This window comes from Mauremys reevesii, linkage group 1, assembly GCF_016161935.1.
Source record: "Mauremys reevesii isolate NIE-2019 linkage group 1, ASM1616193v1, whole genome shotgun sequence".
NCBI classification, from domain to species: domain Eukaryota; kingdom Metazoa; phylum Chordata; order Testudines; family Geoemydidae; genus Mauremys; species Mauremys reevesii.
The window spans coordinates 289,386,357-289,406,156 of record NC_052623.1 but is presented as its reverse complement, the minus strand read 5'-3'; the positions used below and the strand labels follow the sequence as shown (position 1 = coordinate 289,406,156).

At 41.5% G+C, this 19,800-nt stretch overlaps 1 protein-coding gene across 12 annotated transcripts in view; it reads left to right on the top strand.

Annotated features, from left to right (window-relative positions):
* The window catches only part of SYT1 (synaptotagmin 1), a 510,654-nt gene that overhangs the window by 396,006 nt on the left and 94,848 nt on the right, over positions 1-19,800 (top strand). For all 12 annotated transcript variants that reach the window (XM_039507883.1, XM_039507873.1, XM_039507853.1 and 9 more), the window contains 3 exons: positions 1,388-1,510; positions 5,371-5,538; positions 10,729-10,896. In XM_039507883.1, the coding sequence (XP_039363817.1) occupies positions 1,388-1,510; positions 5,371-5,538; positions 10,729-10,896 (459 nt within the window). The remainder of the gene's footprint in view (positions 1-1,387; positions 1,511-5,370; positions 5,539-10,728; positions 10,897-19,800) is intronic.

Here is a 19,800-nt window from a genome sequence, read left to right as displayed (position 1 = left end):
TTTTCTTCCCACAAGTCCCTCTTTCTAAAGTTCAAGTGCTGGCAAATATCCTATATATTCAGTAAAGAGGTTATTAATAACAAAAACAAGGATCGTTGGAACAGGTTCTTACTATTTGACTTTCTGAGCTAAAGCATTTAGGACTTTCAGTAATGAGAGGCATTGGGATACAAGGGTCCAATCTTCTTCACATCAAAGTAAAAAACTAAACTCCCATTCACTTCAATAGAAGTAAGATCAGTGTATATTGTCTGCACCGCAATCACTGGCTTTTGGGAAGTTATAGAAATTTCAGAAGCTTTTCGAGCACTCCCTAAAAGGAACATTCAAGAGTGTAAATCTATGATGAATGCAGTTTTCTCATATCAGTTCCAGGTAAGTATTCAGTATTTAATTCTTTGCCTTTGTGCTCTTGATATTATTTTCATGCTTATGAGGAAATATTAATAATTTTATTTTAATATTTGTCTTATTACCCTGAGCCCCATCATTTAGTTCTCCCTCAGGCAAAAGTTTGCAAGATGGGGCACTTTTAACATGTTTTCATAATTGTATGTATTCCTTTGCAACAAAAATACTTCTGCTTTCTGGTACAGCACAAAAGGATGTTTTCAAATTGTATTTTTCTCTTGTGTAGCATCTGAGATAGCTGCTGCGTCTTAAAAAGAAGAATGCTGTTTTATATAACAGACAAAATTATATTTCTCTCTAACTTTACTAAAATCAGTGCATCTGTAAATCAGTTTGGTTCAGCCTAGCTTTGTATAAAGAATGAATAAAAGGACAATGGGACTAGTGTGGTGGCCTTTTCTATGAACATGCATTTGCTAGTAGCATGGTGATACCTTTTGCTTCCATATTCATCCTAAATAACAACCTGTCAAATGTAGGAAGAACTCACCCACAATAGTCTCTTTTTACCAGCCGTAATCCTGCAGAAACGCGTGGCTCTGTTGCAAATAATTCACAGCATGCGCAGCTAGATTTGACGTTACTGAGAACTCTTTAAGAGGAATGAATGTGACTTTGCCTACTTAATAGCATGTTTGTCCACATTGGCCTCTTTAAGAGGCAACTGGATTAGAGCAGACTTTTTAAAATATCAAGTTGACATTTGCTTTCTGTTTTCAGACTTTGTAACAGTTCTTGCTGGCCATGTCCCAAGAAGCTTTCTTCCTACTTCCATTGCTTCCCTGCTGCTTGCTGATTTAAAAAAAGTTTTCTTGCGCAACTTGAATACTATAAATATATGTAAACAGCATATATGGATTTGTGCCATCATGCTTGCTTTTAATGGCTTTACAATAGATTTGAGGACAGAATATCTATTTTAGGTTACTGTTAAGAAGCTAGTCATATTTATTATTGTTTCTTTTCTTCTTTGCAGGCCCTTAAGGATGATGATGCTGAGACTGGGCTGACTGATGGGGAAGATAAAGAAGAACCCAAAGAAGAGGAAAAACTAGGGAAAATCCAATACTCTTTGGATTATGACTTCCAGAACAATCAGGTGTGAAACAAACAACCAGTGATACATTGTTGTGTAGGTGAAAGGAGACTGCAAAAATACAGACATGCAGAGTAGATACTTAGCATTCTAGCTTGCATTGAAGAAAATTAGAAAACAAGCCTGAAGCTTTATGAAACAATTCCTTCTCCATTTGTGTTTAATACATGTTAAGGGTACACTACATTTCTAGTCAAACTTTATGCCAAAGTTTTTTTCTGATGATGATGGTTGATTGATTTATTATCTATTTGTATTACAGTATCGCCTACAAGCTCCAACTAAGATTGGGCCCCATTGTGCTAGTCAGTCTTTGAACGAATTGTAAGAAACAGTCATTGCCCTAAGGAGTTTATAATCTAAACAAACAAGATAGACAAAGTGTGGGAGAGAAAATGGAGGCACAGAGAGGTGCAGTGACTCATCCAAAGTCTCACAGCAGGTCAATAGTACAGTGAGGGATAATCTCCTGACCACCAGTCTAATGGTCTATACATTGGCCCATGCTGTCTCTCTAATTAATTAGAATTCCAGGCTCTCTTATCTAGTTCTGTTGGGTTGAGCAGAAATGTACAGCCTGCTAATCAGTCCTTAGTCTGTCAGTGAAATCCAAATAAAAGGGCTCTGCCCTTAAGAACTCTGCAGGGAGTTGGGTAGAAAAAAATCTCCTACCTCCACTAATACCACCGCCTGAAATTTGGAGGCTGGAAACTGATACAATTGAGGTTTGGCTGCTTCTCGAGACTATGAACGGGAATAGCGGCCATAAATGTGGAATTTCAGGGGTGTGAATCTGTTTTGTACAGACCTGCTTCTCATGTCTTCATCATACCCTGAGCTTGCCCACATTCCTCCGCTCAGCTTGGTTTCTTGCCAGGCATGGAGTGCAAAGCTTCTTTGTTTGGGATCTGCACTCCACAATCTGCATGCTCATATGCACAAGCACGCACTCACATTGAAAAGACTATTTCATTTATTTGGGACAGAAAACTTCAAAGAATGTTTCTTCTCCACGTTATTGTCTTTGGGTGAACTTTTCATTAGAGAAATCAAATCAAAGGTTTGTTGTCTTTAAGGCTTTTAGTCAGAACAAAAAATTGTTCTCTATTTAGGGAAAGAAATGAATATTAACTGAAATTCCTGTACATTTCTTCATCTAAACTAACTTCCATATGTAGTTTGCAATATATTTCCACTAACATACATTCAGATTCTTTATCTAATGCTCTTCTTGGCATAAAATATGTTTGCTTCAGGGGTGGAAGGGGGAGCATAGGCAGAAATTAAGTAAATTCCCTGTATCTACAGGAGGACATTGCATAAGGCTATGTCCTGGCACTATACACTATACTCCCCAAATCATTTCAACTAACTTCTAACTGCCACTGCTTCTGCTTTTCAAAGCAAGAGGCAAAAATAATTCTGAAGTCTTTCTAGAGCCTATGGATGAAGGACATTTTTCCTCAACTCCCCAAGAAAACACTGTAGTGAGAATTCTCTGCCCTATAGTCCTTTACCTGGCCTGTTTTCATCACTTGAAATCCGTAGGAAACTTAAGAATCTTCAAAGGGTAGAAGATCTAAGGAAGAAAAAAGAAAAGAAAAGCTGCAATCTTTTGTGATAAATAGATCTGAGATCCCATAGTAGATGAAAATAAACTTTCTTTGTGAATTTTATTAAGGAAATGCCACATTGAGTTTGAGAACTAAATTTTCCAAAAACAAAATAGAATGTGATAAAAAACCATTTATTTCTTTTCCCCGCACCACATCTTTGATAGTGTGCGGTGTTTAATTAAGGTGCGAAATTCTATGGTGGTGTGGGTTCCTATTTTATTCTGCTGCCCTAACAGTAAGATTAAATTTCCCTTCTGAGCTCTGGTACTTCCTTGGGATTAGATGTTAGTGGTGTGATAGTGCAGCACAGCTGCATGGAGCTGGAAACTGGAAACCCAATTACCATTTGGTGTGTTCAGCTGGGTTAAAAATGGGGACAAGCTGACCAAAATACTCTCTCAAGCATGATGTTTCCTTTTTAGAGCGCAAGCTTTTAAAATGGAAGTGAATTCCTTTTCCACTCTGTTCACTGTCATAGGCTCATTTTTCACTCTTTGATGTGAAAGATTTGAGGTAAATCCCGGGCCTGTCCATGTATTTATGAACTATTATGCATCTAGAATAGCAATGAGAGAGAAAAAGAAAAGTGCCAAGTAGAGGTAAAGGAAAAATGCTTCATGGAGCTTAAGAAGGTAGGAAAGCACATATGACACATTTTGAATTTAAAATAGGCATAAATAAATCCCACTTTTAAGAATCTGTGAGAATACAGTTACTTTCCCAGGTGAGAATTTAGTTGTTCCAATTGCTTGAGCATCTATTTCTAATTTTCAAACAACTGGTCTATGAGAACAAAGAAAGGCACTGGATTGTCACTTAGAAGGAGCTCCCTGTGTGTCCCAGCTTTGCCTCACATTTCCTGTGTGACCTTGGACAAGTCACCTAGGCCCAGAGTTTTAAGGTATTTAGGTATTGCTGCACACAGTGTTGCAATGTCTAACTAATCTAGGAGCCTAAATCTCATTTTCAAAAAAGGATTTAGGCACTCTGAGTTGATGGGATTTGAGCTCCTGTGTGCCTAAATCCCCTTTTTAAAGTGAGATTTGGGCTCCTAAATCAATTAAGTATTGCAGTCCAGTGTACAAAGATGGCTAAATGCCCCTTTACAAATCTGGGCCATAAGAACTCTCTGTTTCAATTCCCTGCCTGTAAAATGAGTTTGCTAATACTGCCTTTCACTAACCCTTTGTATGTGTTGTCTATTCAGCTTGTAAGAGCTTCAATGCAGGGAGTGTGTTTTACTACCCATATGTACAGCGTTTAGCAGAGTAAGGCCCTGATCTCAGCTGGTTCTTTTGGGGCTACTGTAATACAAATAATAATCATGGTCAGCTTTAGAGCAGGACATCCATCCTTCTGTGACTGACAAACATGGATACTGTGGGTAAAATGATCAAAAATGCCTAGGGCCCAGGTTTTTAAAGGTATATAGGCATTGCTGTGCTCAGTGTAGCAATGCCTAATTGATTTAGGAGCCTGTCACATTTTGAAAAGGGGTTTAGGCACATAAGTGCTTGAATCCCTTTTAAAATGAGAGGCAAGCTCCTAAATCAGTTAGGTTCTGCAGTGTTCAAAAATCTGAGCCAAAGTGCCTTTGCCACCTAAAACTATTTTCAGAAGTGATTTAGACAGTTAGAGCCTAAACCTCATTGACTTGTAGTCACTTATATGCCTTTAAAAATGTTACTGTTTAGTGCCTAAGACCGATGTTTGCATAGAGAAATAAATGTGAAGTGTGAAGATTGCAGGACCCACTTGTTTCTATGAAAATTCTACCCCATACCATTTAACTTCCTTGTTTCTTTTTTTACGTATTTTGGGGATGGTTTTGGAATACAAATTTCATAGTCAAAATTGCACAGTGCCCTGCACAGAAAACGAATGTACAAGCAACTCTAGCAATTGGGAACCTATTTGATTGCAGTTTTAAAAAAAATGAATTTAATATTTAACTGTAATCAGCTGCGCTTTAAAAAGCCTCTTTTCTGCTTAAAAACACACTGCCTAGAGCCTCCTTCTTCCATAATTGGTTTTGTGCAGTCTATAGCTTTGCTCCATTTGCCTTCTGTGCAGAGGCTCTTGAAAGGATGGTAGATGTTTTTGTTTGCTTTTTTCTTTTAAAGCCGAGCAACAAGCAGAAAAGAAAAAGTAGTAATGACAGAAAAATCGCCATTTTTTGACTACATAAATCTTTTCTTAAATGTCTCTTCAGTAGTCCGTTCTCTCTCTCTCTCTCTCTCCTTTCAGCTTTTGGTAGGGATTATTCAGGCAGCTGAGTTGCCTGCTTTAGATATGGGCGGAACATCTGATCCCTATGTGAAAGTTTTCCTGCTGCCTGATAAGAAGAAGAAATATGAAACAAAAGTCCACAGAAAGACCCTTAACCCTGTCTTCAATGAGCAATTTACGTTCAAGGTATTCCTTTGATAATTATTTGGAGTTTATTTCTTTGCTCATTATATAGAGTAAAGGTTCATCTCATGCTCAGTTACAGTATTGCTCATGTCTTAGTTAGTTGGTGACCTGAGGCACAGCGGATTTTTCTGTTGCAGAAACCTTTGAGATTCAGGCTTGTGATGAAAAATGTAGTCACGCTGGGCCAGATCCTTTGAGGGTGTAATTAGACTTAGCTTAATTGTAGTGAGTGACCCTATGCCCATTATTCTAACTGGGGGTCTGGCCCCTACCTTGTAGTTGGAGTCTACTACAAAATAGAGTGACACTTTGACAAAGGTATATGTGAATTTCCCTAAACCAGCATTTTCTTAAAAAAATCTGTTGCAGTCTGATTTATGAATTCTGGTATACTGCTCCTTTTCCCCCTCTCAAATAAATTAAAGCATGAGCAAGGCATATGGATGAAGGGAACAAGTATGAGATCAATCTTGCTTGGTTTTCCTATATCCTCACACAGTAATGCTTTACCATGCTACCTTACATAAGAGGCGAAATCATGACCCCCAGCTTACAGGGCACATATTAAATAAATGTAGTTAAGGGTTTGAATGTAAAATTTCAGCAGCAGTATTAATAGTGACTTAAGAAAATTCTAGCCATGCTGAAAGTCCAGTTAAATGTAATAAAGAAGCATCAGGGAATGTATTTCAAAGGGATTTTCCTAATGTGTGTCTTACTTCTATTACTTTAGGCTCTTCCATGTATATGCTCAGTCTTATAATGACAGCTCCAGTTTGAGAACAGGAACAATAAGAGACTCAGGCTATGCAATCACTCAACGAGAAAGATATCCCCAGAGGTCGCAGCCATTACTGCATACATAGTCTGTTTTTCCCCTTGAAGATGTTCATAAAAATAATCCTTTTTGGGGACATTTCTTTACTGAGCTTTCCTATGAGAGTATTTAAAAGAAACCAGATCTATAAATTACAGATCCCATGGTAGCATACGCAAGAAACAACAAACAAATCTGTCATCTAACAGGAAGGCACAGTGAATAAATCAAAACACTCACTCACAGGCAGATAATGTCCACTTATTTTAAGTCACAGCTTTAATAGTCACATTTTGGAACCCAGAAGGAAATGTATGCTGAAATCTTTTGCCTAACAAGCTGTGACTGAGGTGTTTAGGTGTGCCACAACACAGTACTGATAGTGGGCTAGATCCTTCAGTCTTTACTCAAGCAAAACTGATGGTGGTTTTGCCTAAATAAGGACTGCAGGCACCGGCTCAGTGGTATAGTGGCTTTACTTTCTGCAACATCAGTAGTTTGTCTGCATGGCTGCTTACACGCATTGCTTTCGGGTGCTTCAACACAACATGACTTTATCTTGGTTTCACTGCTTTGAAGGATAGAAGCAGCTGTTCTTTGAAATACCCGCTGTTTAAAACATTCTAAATTCTTAAATTAACACATTTATTATCATAAATATTAAGAGGGAGGAAAACTTAACCTATACAGCTACAACTTGCCCACAATGCATGGAAATGAGAATCCAATTGAATGGGATTTATTCCATTAGCATATGGAGGTAAAGTGCTGTTGTAATTTAAAGGGTTCTCTCTGGAGGGACACCCCAGAAAGTTTCTTGGTGGTGTTGGCTGGAATAATTTCTCAAAAAGAGAGAAATCTTCAATTTCTGTGTTTTTTGGGCTGCTATCCAGTGTCTTGCAAAGAGAAAAGTTCACCTCAATATCTCAATTAGTGTAAGTTTTGCTACTGCCTTCTCTGGGGTCAGAATTTCATCCTTTGTATTGTACATTACACCTGGGGGAATTCTGTACTACTGCATATGTGAATAATTAATAAGTTGTGCATATTTTTTATTTTTTTGCACAGTAAAAAGCTTCTGCTGAAATGTTGCTGCAGTTCTGCCTTTTGCCCACGTGAGGGCACTGTGGTGCAAGAACAGCAGCAGCTCCCAGCAGAAAATAACTTCTGCAGTTCTGTCTTTTGCCCACCAGAGTGCACTGTGGCGATAGAATGCAGCAGCAGCAGCTCCCGGCCAGCTAGGGAAAAGAAAGAACCTGCCTTAGTCACAGCACCTGTTAGCAGGGCCGGCTCCAAGCACCAGCTTAGCAAGCAGGTGCTTGGGGCGGCCACTCCGGAGCGGGGTGGCAGGTTCAGGTATTCGGCAGCAGGTTCAGGCAATTCGGCGGAGGGTCCCTCACTCCTGCTCAGAGCAAAGGACGTCCTGCTGAATTGCCGCAGATCGCAATCGTGATCGCGTCTTTTTTGCGGGGGGCTGCTTGGGGCGGCAAAACCCCAGGAGCTGGCCCTGCCTGTCAGGCTAGGTCAGGAGACAGGGGCTATGGGGAGACAGACAGAGTGGGGTGCTGTGGGGGGCGGGTCAGACAGGAGCTCATAAGGACTAGTGGGGGAGGACAGACTGAGGCAGGGGCTGAATGGGAGTGGAGGTACAGGGCCACAGTGAGGAGGGAGGTACAGGGCCACTTGGTGATTGGGGAGGGGGTGCAGAGCTACATAGGGATGGGGGTGGCTGAGTGGAGGCATAGAGACACATGGGGAGAGGGGGAGGGGTACAGGGACACATAGGGACAAGGGTGGCTCAGTGGGGGTACAGAGACACATGGGGACAGGGACAGAAGAGCAATTAGGTAGGGGCACAGAGACATGTAGGGATGTGGGATGGGGGTGCAGGGCCACATGGGGAGGGGGGAATGTGTGTCTGAGTGGGGGTGGAGGGATACATGTGGAGAGGGGGTGAAAGGACACATGGGGGTGCAGGAACACTTGGGGACAGGGGCATATGTGCCTGACTGAATGGGAGAGCTGCATGGACTTCCAGCTGTCAGTGAGCATGAAGCTAGGCAGTATGCCATAGACCATCTGAAAATAAGATTGGTGACAATATGATGGGCTTGCCAGATGCCATCATTTTCTTGGACACAAGAGAAAGAAAGTCAAGACACCAGGAATGTGGTTTAACTAGGTTTCAGGTTTATTAATTAGTGACACATCTGAAAACTAGCTGGTAATAACTTGTCTAGTGCAGGGACAAGTACCTTCTGAGTCTGTACCCACTTGGTGGAGGGCTCAGCCCCCATCTCCCCCACACACATCATTTATCTGGCCCCAGCACCATTGCAAGAAGAGATTGTACAAGGGCTAAGGTAGGAGGGGGGAAGTTTCCGTACTGCACCAGACATTAGAAGCCCCAACCCCATTCCCCACCTTCTTTTGGGGATGCCTTCTTCTAATCCACTTCCAATTTCTGTTTATCAGGGAACTAGACACTCTATTGAAGGAGTACCTGTACTGGGCACCTGCCATTTTACAACCTAACTACCCACCACGTCCCTGGGCTGCTGAGAGAAAGGTTAAAACCCTGCTCTGCACAGGCCAGTATGGGAATGAGGGGGAAATTTCTTCCCAGATTACAAAAGGTGACTAGTGCAATGCCCAGAGCAAGGCCCAAATGTCCAGTCCTCCTCTGATCCCAACTGGAGGAATGGGGAGCATTTCCTTGTGGTGCAGCATGTCACCCTGTGCAGGGGGAAGGGCTTATAAACCTTCCCCTTATGAGTGAAGGAGCCAATAGATTTACATTGTTTCCCTTCTCTCCTAACCAATCAGCTATAGAGCCTGACTCCTGAAGCCCACAGAGAAAGAAGGAAACGAGAGGAAGCAATCCTTAAAGGGACCAAGGGTTTTCTTTGCCCTGCTGGTCCAGACAAACCCTCCCAGCCTCTGAAGCAGGAGAGAAGAGGAGGTGGCATTGTTACCAAATCTTCTTTTAAAATCTATTTGAATAAACTAAACTTTTACAAAATACAGTGCCTAAAGTTACTGAAGATAAAAATTAAATAATAGCTAATATACCTTATCAAATTGATAGAGTACATTATGTCTAATGCACAGTGAATATAAATTTATGAAAAGGGACACTTTAATATTGCTGTAAAGACAAGCATAAATGTACTTAAAACTTTTCGTACTGTATGTTTAAACCTACTACGCCATTTAAAAAGCTCTAATTACAGAACTAATTTACAATATTCAAAATACATTTTGCTATTGTGTTCGTACCATGTTAATGCACAGGCCTGTTCCCATTGAAGTTATCATAGACTTTAGCAAAAGCAGGATCAGGTCCTTAACTTGAAATATTCTGTGTAATTGTTCTATAACACTTTTTGACTAAAGGTTAAATACCATCGGGTCAGTCAATATTTTAAAAAGCAAGTGAAAGCCAAATAATCACACAATATTTGAAGACCCAGAGCTCAACAGACTAGAACATTTGGGTGTTCATGTGACTAAATATTATGCCATGCTATGACTTCCCTTTTTATAGAGACAATTACTAGAGAAATGTTTACTGAAGCATATGGTAATCGTTTAAACCTGCAAAATATAGAGAATTTATTAAAATTGACCAAGCCTTCAATGCAAGTTCAAACAATTTTAATTAGGCTTTTCTACCCAGCTACTCAAGTGTAGCTTACCTGAACTGCATCGCTTACCCCGAATATTAAAAATGTGTCTAATAAAGATCCTAACCCAGAGCATCTGTCCCAAACCCATCAGAACAGCTGGAGAATTAGTCAGGACTTGGCCTGCTGCCGCCGCAATTTCTAATCATACACTGTGTCTTAGAATGAACTTTAGCATCTATGGTATGAAAGGTATAATGTTGAAAAAATATACCTGGATAAGTAATAAATAGTTATCCTGTAAGAAGACGATCTAGTCTCTAATTACCTTGTGTCAGATGCAGTAAATCTGTTCTGTAGTTTCTCATCAGTCTCTGGGCTACCCTTTTCTGAGTGTTGACAGTATGATTTATTGGCAGAAACATACTGCAGTGTTAAAAGCTCATGTATCTTTGGGGCAAATAACTGGCCTCCAGTTTCAGTTTCACCACACACAAAATAATATTTGAGGACAGAGGACAAAAACTGGAGAGTGATAAGTGAGCTGCCACATTGTTCTATTGAGTGCCATATTCTGGTCTCGGGAAACAGTGCATCAGATGACTACAAAAATATATACCTCATAATTTTCCCCCAGTTCAATTTACCCAAGATGACAGCTGGTAAACCAAAGAAATTGATTTGCATTGCAGTGAACCCATCTTTATTGTCTGAGCTAGAGAGCTTGTCATTTTTTCTTCTTTATAGGTGCCGTACTCCGAACTGGGTGGAAAAACCTTAGTGATGGCAGTATATGACTTCGATCGTTTCTCCAAACATGACATCATTGGGGAATATAAGGTGGCCATGAACACAGTGGACTTTGGCCATGTGACTGAGGAGTGGCGGGACTTGCAAAGTGCTGAGAAGGAAGAGGTAGGAAAAACAATTGTTATCTTTCTGGCCGCATACTTTTATCATTGGCTGGTGAAACAGTCAAACTAGTAAGTGGGAATTGACTTATAGCAAGAAACCTATCAATATTTCTCAAGTTAGCCTGATGGCAGCTTGATGGAACTAAACTATCTTGTAAACATGTATTGCTATCAGAAGATTTCCATGGTGCATTATATCTTGTTACCCCCTAGTTCCAATCATTTGTGACAATTTAGGCACTCTGTTGTGGGACAGACTTAAAAAGAGTGACCTTTCTCTTGAGTGGGTGCAGTTTGCAACCACAACATTTGCACCCTCATTTGCGTTGAATAGTTAGAGTGATTTACCCCTGCAGTTAATAGTGAAATATACATCTGAGAATTTGAATTTCTATGCATCATACTGTGAGGTAAGATGTTGCTGGTTTTAACATACAATCATAGAATGTTAGGGTTGGAAGAGACCTCAGGAGGTCATCTAGTCCAATCCCCTGCTCAAAGCAGGACCAACACCAACTAAATCATCCCAACCAGGGCGTTGTCAAGCCAGGCCTTAAAAACCTCTAAAGATGGAGATTCCACCACCTCCCTAGGTAACCCATTCCAGTGCTTCAACACCCTCCTAGTGAAATAGTGTTTCCTAATATCCAACCTAGACCTCCCCAACTGCAATTTGAGACCATTGCTCCTTGTTCTGTCATCTGCCGCCACTGAGAACAGCCGAGCTCCATCCTCTTTGGAACCCCCCTTCAGGTAGTTGAAGGCTGCTATCAAATCCCCCACACACACACACTCTTCTCTTCTGCAGACTAAATGACCCCCATTCCCTTAAGCCTCTCCTTGTAAGTCATGTGCCGCAGCCCCCTAATCATTTTTGATGCCCTCTGCTGGAATCTTTCCAATTTATCCACATCCCTTCTGTAGTGGGGGATCCAAAACTGGACACAATACTCCAGGTGTGGCTGGAGTAACATGTGGCTTTAACATGCTAGATTTTTATTATCATGTAACAATTCAAACAGTATTCAGTGATAAAAACGTTGTATTAAAAGAGAATGCATTGGAATGAACTGTACTATACCATAATATTATTCTCTCCCTTGCCTTTTGCTGTCTCTAAAGATCTGTTTTGTCACAGTCAGCTTCGGAGAAGGACGTTTATAATAATTTGCTATCTAAAGTGCTATGTACACATATAGCATTCTTTAGAAATATTTAATGACTAAATTGTGCATTCTGCAATGTTGTTCATACCTAGGGTGACCAGGCGTCCCAATTTTATCGGGACTGTCCCGATATTTGCTTGTTTGTCCCACGTCCCGACCAATGTTAGGTCGGGACACTGGACAAACAAGCAAAGGCTCTGGAGCCCGGAAGGGCTCGCGCCCTCCCCCACCCCGACTCCGCCCCCTCCTTCCCCCAGTGGCCAAGCACGTGGCGCTCGGCAGCTATGGCTTTGGCGCCCAGGCCCGAACCCGGGCCTGCTGCGGGGACCCAGCAACGCACACGCTGCGCCCAGCCCCTGGCCAGTCGCATCTGGGCTGGCTGCCCAGCTGGTGCAATCCCGCGGCGGAGGCATCGGCAGCCCAGTCCCGTTCATTCCCCTGTGGGACCCAAGCGGGATGGGGGGGCTGGGGCCTGCTGCCCCCACTCCAGGGCCACCCGCAGGATTGCACAGCTGGGCAGCCAGCCCAGATGCGACGTGTGCACGCTGCTGGGTCCCCGCAGCAGGCCCGGGCTTGGGGGGTTTGTGGGCGCCAGAGCCGCAGCCGCTGAGCTTGGCCAGCGGCCGCTTCCTCCCCCCGTGGCAGTGGGAGCTGCAGCAGCGGCTGCTCCCAAGTCCCACTGCCCAGGTGGGGAAAACAGACGCCGCCTGGCCCCGCAGGCCAGCCCCTACTCTCCCTCCAGGTACCGCGCCCGAGTCCTGCCTGCTCGGGGCCAGGCCGGACTCACACTCACCCCAGCCCCACGCTCCCCTGAGTCTCCCAGGCCTCCCTCCATCGCTTGCGGAGGGAGGAGGAATCGGGGGTGGGGGATTTTTTAATTATTTTTTTTGCTCTGCCGCCATTTTTTTCCCCTCTGCCCCCACCCCGCCCCCCCACATCCCGATATTTGACCTGGGTGATCTGGTCACCCTGTTCATACCAGTATATCCACATTTTGCTTATCATCAGAACATTTTTTCTTAAATTTTACATTTTTTTTCTTTTTGATTGTCAGATAATAAATAGCTTCCCATTCGTAATAGACAGAATGTACAGCATGTTTCAGTTTTCTGGTGAGGCTAGAATGAATCTGAGTCTGATTTCCTTATTGTCTAGTTTAGCCAATAAATTGCTTTAGATTCCAACCTTGTTTTCTATGATTAGAGGGACAACCTCTGGATAAAATCCTTCCCCAATCCATGTGAAGAAAAGCTGAATACTGGATTCAGGTTCCTTGCTCTGAACAATATATTGGTTTAAATTTTCTTCCTTCCCGCTTTATATCTTCATCACCAGTGTCTTCTCAGATCTTCAATTATGTATTTCACAGTCTGCCTTTTCCATGTTCACTTTTGATGACTGTATCAGCCAACAGTTTTCTGTTTTTTCTGGTGTATACTCATTTGAAAGTCACTGCTGCATTTAGATATTTTTCTGTGGCATTTTCTTGGCCATCACATCTTTCGTAGGTTTCTCTTACTAAAAAAGTCTGTAACATTGGTAGATGTGTATTGTGGCATGTTTCTATCCCACTCTTATAGTAAAGGTCAAAAGAAGTGTGTGAATCATATTACCCCAAGAGGGCCTGATCCTGGGTAACTCTTCTTTAAAGTCCATGCACACGGGAGAGTCAGAAATGTTAAACCAGTGTGTATTTGATCACTCCACTCTGTAGTAAGTGCCATGAATGTCAGGGAATCAGATTTTTATTTCACTATCTCATGACTTCTATTTTGTCACAATAAAAGCTACAATCATACAGTATCAGTGTCTCACACCACTACACCTCGAAAAGCATAAAATGAAGCCAAATGATGCATGAGAAGTATTTGAACCTTTACCTCTTTAACAAAAACTTAACATTTTAAACAAACTATTACTCTCATGGGCAGACAGCCAGTAAAATAATACAGGTTAGTGCTGGGTTTAGCTTGTAATGTGACAGTCTGTTGAACATGTACTTTCCATGTTTGCAGCAATATTTGACATAGTCCCTCTGTTCTTTGATAAAGTTCCCACACTGCTAATACAAAATTATGTTAAAGTTGCTACAGACAGTTGTTCTACAGGGCATGCTAACTCTGTCAGTCAAATACTTGCACAACAGACTTCTGACTTGACTGGAGCCTGGCTTTTTATTAAAGATGAAGTGAATTAATTAAAAACATACATTGTTCCTGAACTTGGAAGTTAATAAATATAATAATTCATGTAAAGTACATTGTGGACCTGATTTGAAAAGGGCAAAAGCCTAGGGCTGCATGTAATGATGCACTTTATTTGTATGTGCAGTGGCCATAAATGCACGGACAAATGTGGTATTTGTATGTACGCATAGAAGTTAGACATCTAACTGGCAATGTGCACATACAGATACCATTTTGCATGAGCATTGTGCTAACTAATGGATCCCTTCATTGGTTCCCACCAGTTCACATTTAAGTTTTTGCCCTCACATGTAAAGCCTCCTACAACATTGCCCCTCCCTATTTATTCACTTTGTCTCTTATCTCATTGCCTTCCCCTGTTCCATTGTGGTTTGATCCTGCAAGGTGAAGACTCCTGCAAGATACGGACTAAGTGTCCTCCACTCGCATCAGTGGGCTGAGAGTGCTCAGCTTGTTCCAGAATCAAACCCTTAATGGCCTGGTGGGAAGATATTTGTCACCATGCCATTTCCTAGACCACCCCACCCAGGCACATGTCCAGCTCAGTAGGTGAAGCTCCATGTCCAGCAGCACCAGGGCCAAGAAGGGGACAGGGCATAGCCAGGGGAGGGCCCCGCCTGCACGCAAACATGCATATTGGTGATGCTGTGACAGGTTCCTCTAAACCCAGGAATGGCAAGAGCCAATGGGCTGGAGCAGGGAGCCAGGCCCAGCTGCACAGGACAGGAAGCACTGCTATAGGATGCAGGCAGAGCTGGCTCAACACCACCCCCCACAAGAATATTTTCCCCAGATGCCTGTAGCTAGGGTAAATGACCCCAAGAATGTATCATTTCCCTCATCGTCCCTCTATTCTTCTCTCTTTGTTCATTATATTCACTCATTGAAGCAGTTTCAAATTTGATTGCAAGGTCTTTGGTGCTACCCTAGGTTTGTATGGCATAAGCATGATGTGGAACTGATCCTGATTGGTATTTCTAGATGCGATCACAATATGAATAACAAATAAAGATAATAGCTGTTATGCATGCAGGTCAGGTGTGCAATTGTGCATAGCTCAGGGCTTCAGTCCCTTTGAAAATCAGGTCTCTAATCTCAAACACATACATCAAAAGACCAAATAATTCCCATTTCTCATTCATTTTAAGGTTAATTCTCTTCCCTATTGCTGCCTAATCACTCATGGCTATATTCCAGGTATCATATGTACAGAGGAGAATTTCCATTTGTGTATAATCTGGTTTGATTTGGTTTCCCACTATTATTATGTGGCGATTTCCCTTTATAACCATTAGGCAATTTGACATGGAAAAATTTCCTACTGCATACAAATATTTTGTCTTGTAGATGATTGAATCCAACCACTAAATACATTCCCATAGTAAATGGAGTAAGTTTCCAATTTCTTTTTATATCTCTGTTTATATGCCACATCTATTTATATGAGTTTCCAATAAATGTGGGAAATTATCATTTAGGTTTGCTGAAGACTTAGATTAAGTTTAAATTTCTTAATGTTAGAGCAGTTGTTCTTTTGACAATATACAGCACTGCAGTACACACAGCTATCACTGCACCTGTGCCAGTTGTGGCATTTTTGTTGTTATCGTTAAGATTATTCTAAGCTCATTTCTTGTGGACATCATGGAAAAAGTGGGATTTTAGGAGCGATTTGAATGAGGGGAGGGTTGTTATGCAAACTGTGATGCATTTGATAGGTAAGCTATTTCACGCAATAGACTCAGACCTTACTTCCACCTTGCTCCCCTCTCTCCTTTCCCACACCCATGACAGACTTATACAAACCTCCAGATCCCAACAGAGAAGAGCTCTTTGTTTAAGAATATTGGATTTTGCACTGTTCTTAGTAGGTCTCTGAAAGATGAGCCTTGCACATAGTCTCCTCAGAATGGATTTTGTTATTCTCCATTTAGATTCTAAAGGACTTAATCAGATGAAGATAATAATGTTATAGTGATTGCATAAGAGTTTTTTTTTAAACATTCACTAGTCTAAAATCACTTATGGGTTCTTTACTAACCAATTTATGAAACGTGCAGTGCAATACAATGCAGTATAGTTTAATACTGTATTGTGTTTTGCAAACAAAAGTCTCACAATATACCCCCATTATAGCACCATATAATGTTTTCAAAATGTAGTAAGAAGTGAGAGGTAAGCGGGACTGCAAGAAACGAGCCAGGAGGTAGCTGGATGTACTCAATATAGGAGAGGTGCTTTCTGAATTGTGTTGTTAAAAGTGTCAGTGAGAAGCTTAGCCTGGCAAGAGGAAATTAGCATGCAGAGGGTCTCCTCTGTGTGTATATTGTGGTGGGGGAACAATCCTTCCCCACCCATCCACATGGGTGAGATCAATGACAAGGTCATTTATTGGAAAGGCAATTCTGAACGTCTTTCCTTATGTTGATAATCAGTATTTACCCCCCCACACACCTCTTGGCCCCACGTTATAGGGGTTTGATTTCACTTCTCAAACCACTCAGCACTTCACTCACAGTTATGGCTACATCTTCACTGCAGAGTTAACTCAAGTCGACTCCCCTTGAGTTAGCCTAACTTGAGTGAGAACTAATCCTTGAGCTACACCGAGTGCTTGGATTACGGCAAAGAGTGGTTGTACTAGCAGCTGATGAGTTGTACAAATTCAGGCTGTAGCCTCTACTCACAGTGGGCTAGCCAACTTGAATTAAAAGTACCACCAGGCTCGAGTTATGGGTGTGTGTGTATGTGGACAGTACTCAAGTTAGGGGCAACACTTGGGTTATAACTGCTATGAAGATAAAACCACGTAATCCAGTCATTTGGGTTCTATGCAAGGGATTTCATCCAAAGAGTCTTTATGCATGTTTGGTCTATTATGGATCCTATGTTTGTCTTACGTTGAGCCTGATTCAGAAGAACTTCATTGCTTATGCTAATTCTGGAACCTAAATATCTCCAAGAACAACAGAGATAAATCTGTAAATGGTTTGGAGAGATTTATTTTGCAGGACATTTCTTTGTTTTTATATTTTCTATTTCTTGGCATTTAGCTATCAGCAATGTTACAATCTGCTCCCTAATTCTGCAGTGACGATACAAAACAATGGCAAGACCTGACTCAGGAGAATCTCTAGTAGAGCTTGCTCTGAGGACAGAATAACTTACGTTTGGTGCCCTGTTCTTCTCTCCAAAGATTAAGGTGACTGGGCCCTCAGGATTTGAACAGCCTTCATTGATTCAGGATCTTAGGGCATTCCCAAAATACTGTTTTCTCCTTACAAATGAGAAAACATTTTAAAATAATAGTAGTCTACTTTATATGAAGATATAAGGAGTATGGATATTTTGTAATTGAGGAAAAAGAGAGCAAGAGAGACTGGTTTGGTAGGCTAATAGCAAACTTCTACTGCATGGATGCATGCAAATAATAATACCTTTCAAATTGCTCCTGTCATGACCAGGATATAGGGAGTCTGGCCTAGCGGGTAGAACCAGGAGTCAGGAGCCAACAGTCAAATCAATGGTTGGCACTAGAGTCAGGGGTCTATTCAGAAATTATAGCCAGAGCCAGGGATCAAGCCAAGAGTCAGAGCTGAAGAACAGAGCCAGGATCCAAAGTAGGGAACAAAAGCAGGGTCTGTGGTAGCAACAGGCCAAGTACTGCCAAGTTGCACAGACAGTTTCCTGGAACTTATTCTATGTTTGAATAGTGCACCTGGACCAATCAGAGGTCCCGGGGCATGCTGTCAGTCAAGTCTTCTGTGGGCAGCACTTCCTGTGGTGCTTAGTTACCCAGAGTTTATAGTGCTCTGATCGCAGCTATATGATGTCTGCCGAGTGGTGGCATGGAAAAGTCAGTCACCTGAAGCCGTGGGTTCTAGTCTTCTGAATCCTTACAGCTTCTACAGCTCAGGTTCTACCACTGATTCTGAATCAATCTGGGTTTTAGTTTCAAATGTGCACATCAAACACCATCCTTTGCTTCAGACTTACTAAATACAAGACTGCCATTACAAAGACAAGAACAGAGTTTACCTAGGCTAGATGTACAGCAACAGACTCAGGCGTATGTCTTCTACTAATTACAACCAAACATGATAAAAATAGGATAAAACCCTAAGGAATTGGCTAAAATTGTATGGACAAATGTAATTACGTTAGATTACTGCAGTGACATTTTATAGCATATTCCACATATAACTGCAGAATGTAATGTTCATCACTGAAAAGCAAAATCCGTATATAGTCCGTTAGTTTATAATATCCACTGAGGAATATCATGTAATTTATTTGCTTACAACATCAGTTAGGTTTTTCGGGTCCTAACAACTTGTCACTAAGTGGAATTATAAATAAATTGACAATTAAGTAGATGTGAAGTCAGATTCTGAAATGCTCTTAATGTTTTAAATTATGACCCTGAAGTAAGATGTATTCCAAAGTGTGTTAATGGCAGTCATAAGCAATCACTTTGCCAGAGTCACCTAAGTGATCTCAATCAACTTTAGCATGAAGATCCTGTTTTATAGCCCTTTACATAGAATTCAGTTGTTGCACATAATAACACATACATTTTAATGAACAGCACAATCACAGAGGAGAAAAGCATCTGATGAGCAGTTAGCCTCCTTTTTGTCCACAAAGCTCCTCGTGCTTCTCAGCCTCTTCCTAAAAGTATCTCGGAAGAAGTCAGAGGGTGAGAATATAATGAGATATTAGAAGCTTCCTTCTACTCTCATGACCCAGTCAGATTTGAATGCCATCTTTTCCCATCTCTCCTGGAAAAGGATGATTAATAAGTTAATGTTGCTAAAGCCCTTGAAAGATAAAAGTCTCTATATAAGGATTTGTTATGCACTATGCGAGCTTTAAAGAACTGGGTCGCTCTGCTCAATGATTGCCTGATATTGGGCAGTCCATTACACATGAACTACATGCCCAGAATCCATTTTACCTGACTCCTGCTATCTTTGTGCATAATTGCTGCTGATATAATATATTCTTCAGGCTCACTTGACTGGAAGAGTGGAACTGATGGAAAGACTATTTTCCTGCACCAACTCCAGCATGTAAAATTTTGGGCAGAGAATGTAGAAAAAAAAAAAAGGTGTTGAAAGGAGTTTGCTCCTCTGTGGCATAGGCCAGATGTTGTTGCCACTAACTTTATATGCAGCATGTGGATGTTAACACTTCAGTACAGTGGACCAGAGATACCCCCTTAATGCTTATTGCTTTGTGAATCTCTTCGTTTACTGCACATGATTAATTTTTTTTTTCCTTCAGACATTTTGACAATATTTGAACTTAAGCCCAAGCTGATGAGAATCTCTGTGTGGGGAAGGAGAGAGTCTTCCTCCTAGACAGCAGAGCAGGAGCAGAGCCATTAAGGCCTGGAGTAAATTCTACAACCCTAATAACTTCCTTCCCTGGGGAGAAGGACTGCCAGCAGGAGAGGGAGAGGGTGTGTGTGTGTGTGTGTGTGTGTGTGTACTACTGCCATCCTTCCCCTTCCATACACAGTGGTTCTGC